At 43.2% G+C, this 13,953-nt stretch overlaps 2 protein-coding genes across 5 annotated transcripts; one reads left to right on the top strand and one right to left on the bottom strand.

The window, feature by feature from the left end:
- On the top strand, positions 1 to 4,065 carry LOC115747554 (scarecrow-like protein 21). Of its 2 annotated transcripts, none has more exons than XM_030683759.2 (2): positions 1 to 124; positions 2,036 to 4,065. In XM_030683759.2, exon 2 carries the CDS (start codon positions 2,221 to 2,223, stop codon positions 3,793 to 3,795), a length of 1,575 nt encoding a protein of 524 aa, XP_030539619.1. In that variant the 5' UTR covers positions 1 to 124; positions 2,036 to 2,220; the 3' UTR covers positions 3,796 to 4,065. The 2 variants fall into 2 exon arrangements, with proteins under 2 accessions (XP_030539619.1, XP_030539621.1); XM_030683761.2 differs by lacking the exon at positions 1 to 124 and adding an exon at positions 589 to 1,323.
- A 475-nt stretch (positions 4,066 to 4,540) lies between these two features.
- Positions 4,541 to 8,864, bottom strand: LOC115747556 (WRKY transcription factor 1-like). Of its 3 annotated transcripts, none has more exons than XM_048286076.1 (6): positions 8,565 to 8,864; positions 7,665 to 7,938; positions 6,611 to 7,188; positions 6,365 to 6,533; positions 5,873 to 6,031; positions 4,541 to 5,283 (listed from the first exon to the last, which is right to left on the bottom strand). In XM_048286076.1, exons 3-6 carry the CDS (start codon positions 7,128 to 7,130, stop codon positions 4,776 to 4,778), a joined length of 1,356 nt encoding a protein of 451 aa, XP_048142033.1. In that variant the 5' UTR covers positions 7,131 to 7,188; positions 7,665 to 7,938; positions 8,565 to 8,864; the 3' UTR covers positions 4,541 to 4,775. The 3 variants fall into 3 exon arrangements, with proteins under 3 accessions (XP_048142033.1, XP_030539624.1, XP_030539623.1); XM_030683764.2 differs by having other exon boundaries at positions 7,665 to 7,877; XM_030683763.2 differs by lacking the exon at positions 7,665 to 7,938.
- Positions 8,865 to 13,953: the final 5,089 nt, after the last annotated feature.

Raw genomic sequence — 13,953 nt, 5'->3', positions numbered from 1 at the left:
TGCTATTTTATAATAGAATCTTGCTTCTCTGCTGTGGGAGCTCTGCTCTCTCTCTTCTTCCTGTGAAGACCCATGAGCCAGTTTCTCTGGGAGCTCACTGGAAACATTAATTTCCTCGCTCAAGGTCGGTTTTGTCAACTACTTGTTTTGAGATTGAACCCCACCATTCTTGCTCTGAGAACTGTTCATTTCCCAATTTTTCTCCTTGTGCTCTCGGTTTTCTTCGTTTGTTCTCTGGTCGTTGAAGCTGAGTGATTTTTGGACGAAAATTTTGGGTGATGGATCATCATACAAGACTTGAATCGTTGCTTCTGAAGTTAGATTTGTGAGGGATTGATGGGTGGTGAGCTTTGTTGGTGCTTTTCCCTCTCGTTTAGATGAGTGACACTGACATATTCTTTGCTCTGTTCTGGGGATTCGTGTGTTCTTGATTGCTCTGAAGCTAGAAGCTTTTGGCTTTGTCAAGGAAATAGAAATTCTCTCCTCCGAATTTTGAAAATTTCGTTTTGTTGGTCTGGTATTTTTCTGTTGACGAAACCTCTCTCCCCTGAGGAAATGTGAGCATCATCAGAAGTTCGTCTTCTCCTTGCTGATTGCATTGCTTATCTCCTTCGAGAATTGGCTTACCTAATCTATCGTGGTGTTAGATATAGGCAATTGGGTTTCCAGTGAATTGAGAATTGATTGCTTCATTTCGACATAGAGCTGAAAATGAAGTGCTCTGTTTTTCCAGGATGTGATTGCTGGTCTTTTCTGGGCAAATGTGGTCCACGCATCCTTCTTTTCCTCATATAATAAACAAACACAGAATCACTTATTTTAGCGGGCAAAGTACGGTTCAATTCTTAGAGCAGACAATGTGCCAAAACTCAGATGAGTTATTTGATCCACTTGATAATAACCTGATTGACGTGATTTTTCCTTTTTTTTGTTTTTTTGCCTTAGAGATCACTCTCACGTACCTGAATGGAAAATATTAGAATCTGCATATAGAGAGCTGCTGTCTCTACATGGTAGACATTCAGACCTGGGGTTCTTGGGTGCATAATCAGCTAAATCTGATTTAGTGTTTGGTTGCTTGCAATACTTAATGGCTTGCGACTTGTGATATCATGATTTTCATGTCCGAGACTCCTTGCTTGTTCTTGTCTGGTTTTGGTTTGTCAGCCTTTGCTGAGTAGGCTTCCTCTTACATTGGATGTTAAGATGTGGAAAATGCTTTCAGAGGGTAAAGCAAGATGGACAAAGTAAAGAAAAATAGACAGGAGAATATATCCTCCTTAGTATTCCTATACACTCTTTCTGCTGCGAAAGGCTCAGTGAGTAAGACATTCCGCACTTGCATTTTAAGTCACTGAATTTCTAAGTGTCTATCAGGTTTTACCAGACTATCCTTCGTTTTTCTTCTCTCGTTGAAGAAAAAGGAAGAATAGACATGTTCTACAAGCAAGACACCAAGGTTGCCCGGTGTGCTTTGGAAGAATAGAATGATGATTTCTTAAACCTTGTCCAATTGTGGTTCAAATTCATGCTTGAGATGCAGAAGGATGCAGTTTGCTGTTTGCTGATTTCAAGGCTTTGCATGACTTCTCTTATGATTGTCAAACTTGTGTTATGGTGGTTGTCCTTCCTGAAGCCTGTCATAATTTGATTCTCCATGATTCCATCATCTCCTCCCTCTCTTCTCCTTTTATGTACGCTGATAATACCATCTGTCTTGATCGTGGTTTGTTCTCCACTTCACTATAGTAGCAATTCTAGGGCTTCTATGCATAGCCACATTCCAGAGACCTCTCGAGCAGAACATTTCATCACCTGAATGAGCATGCAGTATCTCTTCCATACTCAGGAGGATTTTTGCATCTTTATGACCTGCCCAACCCTTGATATTGCTAACTACCTCTAATCTGTGTACTTTTTCTGCATCATCATTCAAGCCAATGCATCTTTACGTAGAAATGTTTTGCATAACTGCATTACATCCTCTTTGTGGGGTGGAAAAATGTCACTTATATATTCAACTTGTGTTGTGCAGGGTTTGGCTGCTTGGTTGGATAAAGTCTCGCTACCATCGAGTTTAGAGCTCATCATGCAAGTTAGCTGGCAAACTGAGAACCGAACTCGATAGTTTTACCCTGCCATATAGTGAGCAGGTGGTCCTCCAAAGTGAATCGTTCGTCAGAAGCAAGCATCACAGGACAGAAGAAGAGTCATTTAAGCATGTCGAACAAAATTTATTATCAGTCTGCGCATGAGATTGGCACCTTTTGCTTGCCTCAGTTTCATACTTTAGATTGCCACCCTTGCCACTATCACACACAGAGTCTCCCAGAAAAATACTGCACCCTCGAGTCATCCTCCGCCAGCGGAGGTTATGCTATTTACAACTCACCATCAACCATCAGCTTCTCATCCAACGGGAGTCCTGTATCTCTGCAAGATTCCGTGTCTTTTCTACCTGATACCCTACACTCCCCAGATAATACCTATGCCTCCTCCATAAGTGGGTCTTGTGTCACCGACGATGCAAATGATTTTTTGCACAAGCTGAGAGAATTGGAGAACCTAATGCTGGGACCTGATTCTGATATTCCCACTAACTATGAGAGGAGTCTCCAGAAGGGGATCCACATAGCCTCGCCGGGGATCAAACTAATGGATGCAATAGAACGGAGGGATTTGAAACAAGTCCTCATTGCCTCTGCAAAGGCAGTTTCAGAAAATAATCTATGGACCGCGAACTGGTTGATGGATGAGTTGCGTGAAATGGTCTCAGTTTCTGGGGAACCGATCGAGAGGCTGGGAGCGTACATGTTGGAAGGTCTCGTTGCTCGTTTAGCCTCCTCAGGAAGCTCCATCTATAAAGCTCTGCAATGCAAAGAACCTGAAAGCTCGGAGCTCCTTTCCTACATGCACATTCTTTATGAGGTCTGTCCATACTTCAAATTTGGATACATGTCGGCAAATGGTGCGATAGCCGAAGCCATGAAAGATGAGAAAAGAGTCCACATCGTTGACTTCCAAATTGCTCAGGGTAGCCAGTGGATCACTTTAATCCAGGCGTTTGCAGCGAGGCCTGGTGGGCCACCCCACATAAGAATAACTGGATTCGATGATTCCGCGTCAGCTTATGCCCGTGGAGGAGGATTGGACATTGTGGGGAAGAGGCTATCTAAACTTGCTCAGTCATACAAAGTCCCCTTTGAGTTCCACGCTGCATCGATACCAGGTTCAGATTTACAGCTGCACCATCTCGATGTTAGGCCTGGGGAGGCTTTGGCCGTAAATTTCGCATTTATGCTTCACCACATGCCTGATGAGAGTGTGAGCACTCACAACCATCGGGACCGGCTCCTAAGGCTGGTCAAGAGCCTGTCGCCGAAGGTGGTGACCCTAGTGGAGCAAGAATCTAACACGAATACTGCTGCCTTTATCCCACGGTTCATCGAGGCTATGGAACATTATGCAGCCATGTTCGAGTCGATGGATGTGACTCTTCCCAGAGAGCACAAGGAGAGGATTAACGTAGAGCAGCACTGTTTGGCAAGAGACGTTGTCAATATAATTGCGTGCGAGGGGGCCGAGAGGGTAGAAAGGCACGAGCTTCTGGGGAAGTGGAGGTTGCGTTTTGCCATGGCAGGATTTACGCCATACCCTTTGAGCTCCCTAGTGAACGCCACCATCAAAACGCTGTTGGAGAATTACTCTCACAAGTATAGGCTAGAGGAGAGGGATGGAGCTCTTTATTTAGGATGGATGAATCGAGACTTGGTAGCGTCTTGTGCGTGGAAGTGAAATAATCCGAGAAAGTATAAAGACGGCATGATGGAGCAGCTGGAATCGTTCTTCTTCTTTTCATGTTTCGCTCCTTTGTAATCATTTAGCTCGTACCTTTGATGAGGTGTTTGAAGCTGTTCACTTTGTATAGTCCCAGATTTCATGCTCTACTCTTCCCCTGACAAAGGTAGGGAAAACTCATTTTCACTGAATTGGAACTTCTTTTGGTGACCATTATACTGAACTCAGGTGCAAATTTTTTCAAAGAGTGAACGCTTTTGAAAGCCCAACAGCTACATTTTATTAAATGCGGTCACGGATTTTATGAGTTTGTCATGTAATCATGTGGGGAATGCGTAGAACATTATAGGAATTCCCACCGTATTACTTGTTTTGCTTGAATTACTGGGTATGACTGGATCCTAGTAAGAAGAGGCGGACCTTGTTAATTCGGCTAAAAAGAGAGGATTTTGGCAACCTTGCTCTCTCTGTTATATCATTTTGCTTGAAAAGTCTTTGTACTTTCTTCCATAGATGAAGTCTTCAGAAGTTTGTGAGATCATTTCGTTATGTTTGCTCCTCTTCAAACTAAAGATAAGATGCCATAATATCTAGTAGCATACTCATCAACTGTTGAATCACACAGAGAATAAGTATGCCATTGTTACATAGGTTAAGGTGCTGTCTTATATTCCGTCGATTTCCCCAGCACGGCTTTTTAACTATGTTAATGATTTGGCATAAAGGAGACATGAAAGGGAGCTTCTGAGAATAAATAGATTTCTCACATTGGATTCTCCTTGGAATCGTATTCAACTGATAATATTCTAACATGTAATTTTCAGTGCAGAGTTAAATCTAAACATCTGTTACCAAATTTAGGCAACTCCCAATGACCTATCCCACACCTGATCACTCATACATTAACATAAGAAATATACTACAGCCTCGGCGAACGTTTTGTGCGCGGGTTGACCATCACAGATAGGGACACTGTTTTAGCTTTGAACAGCTGCTGCATTAGATGGCTGTTGCTGCGGGTGTGAATTCTCCCCCATCACATTCACGACGGAGTCAAGATGAACAGGATCACGTTCCCCTGATTTAGTACTCGACAGGTCTTCTTTTTCCTCATTAATTCGATCCTCAGGACCTAAATCATTATTAAATACTGTTCTATCCCCAACTTGATCACCAGGTCTTGATGTTTCTTCAGCCTTGCCATTGGATTGGTCGGTTGACTTACTCCCAGAAGCCGAGCTAGCATTCTCCACAACACTGTGAGACACGGTCTCACCATCCGGAGATTTGATGTTCACGTCTCCACTTTGGGTGGTTGCATGACCATTAAATCCCCCTGAATTAGGCATGATTGTCCTTAAAGGAGGGACAGAATGGTCGTTGTGCTGACCCTCGTAAGTGGTCATGACCACCTTGGCATCATGGGATGCCCTCTCCACGTGCTTTTTAGCTGGACATCCGGGGCTTGAACATCTGTAGTAACTCCTGCAATGCACCAGCAGTGCACAGTACACATCTCAATGTAAGATGAGATAACAATGAGTTAAAGGAAAAATCAATCTTGAAGGGACTTTCCATCAATAACTAATATCAAAATCTCGGTAGAAGAGGATGAAATGCAAGTAGCATTTCAAGGCCTTAAAATGCAACTATGAAACTAGCTCACTTATTTTAAGTACCTCAAAAAATTTCTAGTATCTTGCCTCATCCTCATTAAGCATCTCACATTAAATCAAGGCGAAGCGTTTTTTTTTTTTATTTGCCAGGGGTGCCTGTTTGGGGGGTGGGGTGGGGGGGGTGGGGGGGGAGGGGGTGGTGTTTTGTGTTGTTGGGAGGGGGTAGTGGGAAAAGTTGACAGATAATCGCCCTTATTGCAACACCTAGGAATATGAGATGATGATCAACATAAGTCACTGAGGAGGGTAGCCTACCTTGCTTTAGTTATTTCTACTCCATAGACTGACAGCAATAATGCAGTCTTATTGATTGGAAAAAAAACCGTTATGGATGCCACAAGGGTGAAGATTAATCAAACGGAAGTACAGTACAATCACAAAGCACTAACAGTGCCTACCTCGGATTAGGATTGCCTTTCACCATTTTCTGGCCATATTTGCGCCACCGATACCCATCATTGACAATATCTACCTCACTCACGGTGTGAACAACGCTCCGTGCTTCAGTGGTAGTCTTATCCACTGAAGCGGTATCTGTGTTGCAACTGTCCTTTTTCCTGTTCAATGCTTCTGATAGTCAAAGAAAAGGCAACTTACACGTCCTAGCAAGCAGTGATTAAACTTGTTTTTTCTTTTTTTGTACGAAATAATTTGATCTATGGACAACATCGTTGCTCTCGATTCTACAAGAATTTTTATGAAAGCCTTTCATTTGCTTCTGAATGAATTCTTCCTTGTTCGGTTTCTGGAAATGAAAATACTACCCACCCTCTAAGTCCTAAATTCATTTGAATGATGAGGCAAAATATTTAAGGAAAAAAATTCCAATAAAAAGTTTTGGTCCTCCACCACCCAAAAAGGGAAAAAATTACTAGCAAGAAACAGCCTACCTTCGTTTTGAACCAGGAGGATCCTCATCAGTAGCTATTTCATCCTGAACCTTGACTTTTGCTGGTACCACAGGTTTCACTTCAGCAGGAGCTGGAAGCGCTAAAGGCTGAGGAGTTTCTTTGTTGTCAACTTGATAGTATGCCTGGCTCTTCGCTTGTGATGATTTGTCTACAAAATTAAGAGCCAATTGATTTCACCACCGTTTTAAAAGGGAAGACGGAAAGCAAAAGTGATACTCCCCATACCTTGTGTGCTTGTGGAAGAAGGCCTCTCTGGCTTCTCCTCAACTATGGACACGGCAAAGCCGACAGCCATTGGTAGGTGCTTCTGTGGGCTAGGATGACTATGCTCGCCTAAGTAGATGTTATCGGTAATCCGGCCACTACGCGAGCGCTCCACTTGTTTCTTCACAGGGCAGTATGGATGCGTACATCTGTAATAACTACGCACAAATTCATTCCCTTTAACATTTTTCTGACCATATTTTCGCCAATTATATCCATCCTCTGCAGTCTTTTCATAACTGATAGAGGGAGTGCTGCCTTCTTGAACAGATGGTGATTCATACTTAACACTTTCAGGGGTCAGCTCCAATAATAAAAGTTCCTTTGCCTGTGCCCCTTGAAGCCCCATACCACACACGAGGGATTCTTTTGAATTTGATTCCCGACCAGGCTGTGGTGTATCACCTCCATTATCAGGGTTGTTTTCTGGCTTCACTCCTTCAGGACCAGTTTCATTTGGTGTGCTTTCTTCATTAGCCATATGATCGCTTCGATTAGGATTGTTAAAGTCTTCACTTTGTCAAAAGGAACACTATCATCTGAGCATAGAATGCGCGACTCAGTAAGATAAAGATTTGTTGTAGACACTTGCATAAAACCGTGTTTTGCTTAGACTTTTACCATAAAAAGGTTGAGGAGAATGTGATAAAAAAGATCCAAGATCAATAAAAAATTTGTTAGAAAAAGCAAATAACTTCATGAAGCTACTAGCTCTAGAACAACTCCGAAAGTAATGCTTTCTTTGAATAGTTCACAACAAGTCCAAGGAAAATGAACTCATGCACAGAAAGATCAACAGAGACCAAGAATTGTTCTAGCATGTCTAGAAAACATGCAAACATAATTTTCCACGACACCAAAACTGAAAGGCATTTCACCAGTTGTTACTGTAACTACAACAAGAACATTCAACTCCTGCAAAAGCTTCCCACTCCCTTTCCTTCCCCATTGGCTCTAGAGCAACCAGAGGCATCAACTTATTGATTTTCATCTTTCAGAATGTACGACTACTTACAAGATGTCCTGCTTAAGAATCAAAGGAGCTTATAGGAAGCTATTCCATCCAACTTCAAGGTGTCACAGCTATGAACAGGATACACTCAGCTTCCTTGAATAGTTACAGATTTCCAAAGGCCTATTTTAGCTCGTTTGAGGTACTCAGCGAACGCTTGACAGCTGCAGCATCGCTGCTCTACCCGACTTCAGGTGCGGTTCCAAGGTGCTACACCTTCAAAACATGTATTGCCAAGCACAGCTCTACCACACAGGCTAACGCAGCCACAAGGAATCTACAGAGTCCGCAACATTACACCCAACGAGCATGTTGCTAACTGAAAAAAGATGATTGAACGTCTCCAACTAACAATCCAATAACCAAAAGAGAACCCAAAAACTTGGTGGAAAATCAGGACAATCTTCCCCCTTAGAATCAACCCAAGATTGGCTCTTTTACTTAATTCCATAATTCGATGAAGAACCCAAAATTTCCCCAAAAAGTCTACTTCGGAGAGTAAATAGAGCTAACTAGTTCTCCAATTCTTCTAGGCAAGAAGCAGAAATTGATTCCGTTGAACTTATTACTAGGATTTTCTGTTCCTGGGTTCTACCTTCTAATTAACATGCCCTGAAGCGCCCGTAGGCTCAAGTGAACATGACAATTGATGGAAAAGTGGCTCAAAATCACAAGAAACCACAAGACCCGGGACTAATTCCCTTCATTCCAAAAATCATGGGAAAAAATAGCAAGCACTAACCGAAATTAACCTTTGGATGTTCAACTAAGCACTGAATAACCGATAACTCCAACCAATCGAAGCCTGAATAGCTAAAATTACAAGCTCCAAAGCATAATTCAGAAGCAAGCTACAGCTGAAGTCATCAGAACAAAAGGGGAAGTTAAAAGAGATCACTTTACCTTTATTTCCAGCAGAATCAGAACACAATTCAAGTCCTCACCCACGAATCGCAGCCGTTGATTGCGATGAAGATGGTGGCTCATCCGCAGAAAGAGAGAGTTGAAAGCTTTGAGATTTCGAAGCCCAGTCCAACCTCGGAGAAGAAAGAAGAAGAAGAGAGCCGGAATCCGGTGCGGTCAGACGCACTGGAGCATCTTTGCTCCCTCCTCGACAAAGGGTTCTCATTGGATGCTCCCCGTGGGACCCAGCGACGGGACCAACCGCCGGAGCTTGTCGGAAGCCCCGTTTTGGGGATTTCACGGACTAAGAGGAGAGGAGAGCCCCTCCCGTCCCCGTGGATTAAACAAGTGGACGTTGTTTGACCTTCCCTTCCCCTTGGGGCCTGGGCGTGCAACGCGATTTGACGAATTTGCCCCTCGCAGGCTCACGCTCTTGCTTTTTGGCGTGCGCCATTTCTCCCTCATAATCTATGGGGCCATGGACGTATGAAAAGGCAAGAGCATATGTTCCACAAAAAATAAAATATTATTTCGCTGAGAATATTTCCTTTCCATCTCTCAATTCTTATTCCATGCTCGATCCGATGCTGTCCTTCAGCACGTTTTATTTTGTTTCTGTTTAAACGACTCTAATATTTATATTGGGTACGTCGGATTTCCAAGGAAAAAGAAAAAGAAAAAGAAAAGATTATGAATTATTCCTCGATCGTTACTCCTCGGATGTCGAAGCATGTATTGAAGGAGGAGAAAGATGGCGGTCTGGAAGGAGTTTCTCGATATGATTTGGGTCCAAAAGAATCGAGGGATGTCTCTCTTGATTTAGCATTTTGCTATATATATATGGCTGTTGATTTTTATTCAATTCGGGGCGATGATCGGATTACATAAATAACTGTAGGGATCGATTATACACAGATGGGGCAATGATCATAACACACAAGTAACCGTATGGACCGGATATAAAGGGTTCATCTATCTAATGGCCGGAAATGTATCCGGTCTTGTTTTCGATAAGTGAATTTTAATACGAGTCTTCCATTGGTATTAATTCACAATTTTTCTTTGGTTCCATATGAGACTTGAAATGTTGCATTCTTATCATTTAATAAGAGTGATCGATTTCATGATGTGTCTTGAACTGGGCTAGTTCTCATTTTGAAACCGGAAATTGCGCACTAAGGGGCGGTTCCAGAAATTGTGAATCGAGAACCCCTCACTAGTTCCTGGACCCATCGAGGAAGTGGACCATCGGCCCGATCTGATTCCTGAATTGGTCCATGGAACTAGCCATTGCATGGCATAATATCGTCACGAGAGTTTTCAAAACATATGATCATATATATATTTCAAAATTCTTGTGACTCATTTTTACTTTGTCAGGGTGTGGACATGGTTGCAGCATCTCTCTTGGCTGCATGAGGGAGTCCCCCCATAACAGCTTCTTGCAGTTCTTCAAGTCTGAATTTGACACAAGTCTCCAAAGACAGCTTCTCACATTTCATTCAAGCATTTTAAAGAACCCACAGTGATCAGCTCAAAATTTGTACGAAGAACTCCAAAAAACAGAGCACTGGATATTTACCTTGATGAGATGCGATTGTCATCAGCGAAAAACGAAGCAAGAGAGGACGCGAGAGTCGAGACTAGAGATGAGATCGCGAGAGGGAAGCGTGGAGCGAGAGGGACGCAACTCAGGCGAGAGGGTGGCGTCGAGGCGAGAGGGCGTGACTTGAGAGTGAGCGTCATGAGCTTCAAGCGAGGTTGCGAGAGGCATGAGAGCAAGCGATTGAGAATCGTGACTTTGACTTGTGAGAGAGAGGCGCGAGCGACTAATGATGTGCGATACTCAATCTATCTGATAAGGTTTGTATGTTGTGAACGAGATGTCGCGTTATGATTTGTGAACAATTTTCAGGTTTGTAAGAATAAATAAAAAAAATCGGTCCAGCTCCGATCCGGGTGGGTGTGTTCACAATAGGAATCAGGAGCCAGATCGATATTCATAGATTCCGAAGGGAGTCCCCTAGAACCAACCGATTCGGACGATTCCTTTCGCTCACCCCTAACCTCTAGCTCTGTTGGGATAAGTTGCCAAATAACATTGACGTGGTTCATCACGGAGACACATTTGATTAAAATCAGCTTTGCCAGGTAATTCGTTAGGGATCACTCAACCATATGGCCTGGTCAATTCACATGCACAAAGATGTCTTCTCTCGGCCTTTTTCCCTCTTCATCACCAGAGCTTCTTCCATCTGCTGCACTGGACCATCACTCCACTGCCCTAGAATTCACGTGCACACGCCCTCATGCCTTCATGTGATGCCCAGCGCTTCCAGGATCCAACTTGCTTCCCGTGCGTTTCACGATCTCCATTCGCTCGTCTCGCCCGCCCGATGACAGATTCGATCCGGCCTTCGCTCGCTTGCGCGTCGACAGAGACACTTCACCTCCAGCTCATGGCTCATAAGAATCCTTGCTTTTTCTGCAATAAAGGGGCTGGCTCTCTCCATGATGTGTGACTTGCAGTTGAAACAATTCAATGGTTGCCCAGCTCGCACACCATATCGACCTTCTTTTTTGTACTCTAAAGATCGCTAACGTACTCCATGCATGTATCAGATCTCAGACAAAAACCATGATGAACAAATTCAACCACGCCCCGCTTGTGGTATAGCCGAGCAAAAGGCGAGCTAATGCCGACATGGTCGGACGATATCGCATACTCCTATTGTTTCGTACCCAAAAAGACCGATTTTTTCCGTGCCGAAGAACTATTATTAACAAATATAATGTAATGGGATAAAACTAGGTAAGTTACATAGGAAAGTCGATACATTTAAGGCACTTGTAAAACAGACAAATAAAAGGTGCTAAAGGATAACAAAGGTTGATAAATTAAAAAAAAAACTTATAAATATTGGTTAGCAACTTAAATGACAGTTTAATTCATAACTAACTTGTAATTTAATCGAGAAAAGTTGGTAACTCAAATAAACGTTGGGAAAATTGTTGAAAATTGTCAAAAAAGTCTTAAACCTATCGCACTTTTGCCGGTTTAGTTATAAATCTTTTAATTTTGCCAATTCAATTCTAAACCTTTTACATTGATGTCAATTCGATCCTAAACCTTTTTTTTTGTGCCAATTCGGTTCTAAACCTTTTGTGTTTGTGCCAATTCAGTTTTAAACCTTTTGTGTTTGTGCCAATTCAGTCCATCCGTCCAATTTTGGCTGGCCGATAATGACATATACACCGGTTGGTGCCGACATAGATGCGGGGGCTGACGTGAAAATTTTTATTAATATTTTATTATTTTAAACTATTTTTTATTATTTTCCTTTTTGTCTTTTCTGCTCTTTCCTTTGTTCTCCTTTCTTCTTCCTCCTTTCTCGTCCCTTAGCAAGCGGATCGCGGTGGCGATTGGCCGAAGGCCACTAGTAGCCTCCACGGCGCCGGGCAAGGCCGGCCATGGCGAGGTCGACTTTGCCAACGCCGGGCAAGGCAGGTCATGGCAAGGCACAACCTCGCCGAGATCCGGCATGGGCGAGGTCGGCCGATCATGGCGGCCTTGCCATGGAAGGCGAGGTCGGCCGACCATGGCGGCTTCAAGAAGGCGAAGAGCAAGGACTAGGTCATCATGGCTTCATCCTCGAGATTGGGCGGGGCTCGTTCGCAAGTGACCTTCCCTAGATCTTTTCCTCAATTTTTGCAATTTTTGTCTTCTACTGTGTTCGTTCATTGGTTGCCCCCTAGATCCGGCTCATTGTCCATGGTGAGGTAGCCATGGCGGACCTTGCCCCGCCCAAATCTAGGCGAGGCCGCGTCTCACAATCTATGGCGAGGTCACGACTCGTCGTCCGAGGACTGCATTTGGCCGACCTCGCCCAGCCTAGGTCTAGGTGATGGGAGAGGTCGCAACTCATTGTCCATGGTGAGGCTAGCCATCGCTAGTCGACCTCGCCCGGCCCTGGGTGAGGTCTTGACTCGCCATGGTTGGCCTTGCCCGGCACCGGGCGAGACCGCTAGCAACTTAGCCTTTGGCGCCGGTGACCTGCTTGCTAGAGGAAAAAGAAAGGAGGGAAAAAAAGAAATAGAAGAAAAGAAAAAAGGAAAAAGTAAAAAATAGTTTAAAATATTAAAATATTAATAAAAATTATCTACGTCAGCGCCAACATCCACTTAGTATCGGCCGGTGTCCACATCACCGCCGGCCAATCAAAATTGGGCAGATTAATCGAATTGGCATAAATACAAAATATTTAGAATTGAATTGTCATAAATAAAATTTTTATGATAGAATTGGCATAAATACAAAAAATTTAGGATTGAATTAGCAAAAGTATGATGGGTTTATGACTTTTTTTTGACAATTTTCCTACTAAATGTTTGTAAATTTATATGAGAGTCGATAAATGTAAGGCGTGGGGGAAGAAGGCAACTATGAAGCCGTCGGTAAGTAGCGAAAACGAGGAAGGACATACACAGTTAGAATTCAATGTTGTCTAGAACAGCACGGGTATCTCACTGGCTGATGACCACTTTTGTCTTGACCCTGCATGAGATTTTGCAGATGGAACAGATGATCTGCACCCCAAGGAATCCTCAATTTGTCCATGGCGATGGAGAAAGCAAAGATTTAATGTTCTCACGAGCTTCGCGTGGTCTTGTGGGGGTGCTTGCTTGCTGCTTTGCTTCTTCAAAGGCCGGCGTCCGGTCCGCCCAGACAACTAAGCTGACCTCGGCAAAAATTTGGGTCAAACTTAGGATATGAGTGATTAATTGCTTTTCGAAGTGTTAGAAAATTCAAGCTAAAAGCGTGATCTTATAGATGCCAGACGAACGTCATATGGAATAATATGTCCACGTCTCCTTTCATGTGCAAGCCGAGATAGGAAGAGCACGTGGAGTTTAAATGTTCGGGACGGACGCCCATACATGTAAGGGATATCATTGATTTTGATACCGTGAGAAAGTCAAAACCCCTCGCAATTTAAGAGAAATGTATCATACTGATTGTCGTTTTGTAAATCAGCGGCGGCTTTTAATGTCTTAATCGGATTGTTCTCTCCTTTTTTGGGTGCATTATAGCATGTCTACTTGTAAGTGAAGTTACTGCTGATCTATACCCAATCCACATCTGATCTACATTAAATTGTCCAAGATAAGTCCAAATTAATCGCAGAATGTTTTCATGTTCCCCGTCGATCCATGATGATTGATGAGGTTATCAATCCTCCTTTTTGCTTCAAAGTCAACAAAATAACACCTCCCCATAATTTACAAAAAAAAAAAAACGAAAAAGAAAAAGAGAGAGGCTGCGGAAACGACGCCGTGTCGTGCCGGACGAACTTTCCCCAACGCACCTATAAATATCGCGTCGGCATCG

This window comes from Rhodamnia argentea, chromosome 10, assembly GCF_020921035.1.
Source record: "Rhodamnia argentea isolate NSW1041297 chromosome 10, ASM2092103v1, whole genome shotgun sequence".
NCBI lineage: Eukaryota > Viridiplantae > Streptophyta > Magnoliopsida > Myrtales > Myrtaceae > Rhodamnia > Rhodamnia argentea.
This window is presented reverse-complemented; position numbering and strand designations above follow the sequence as displayed.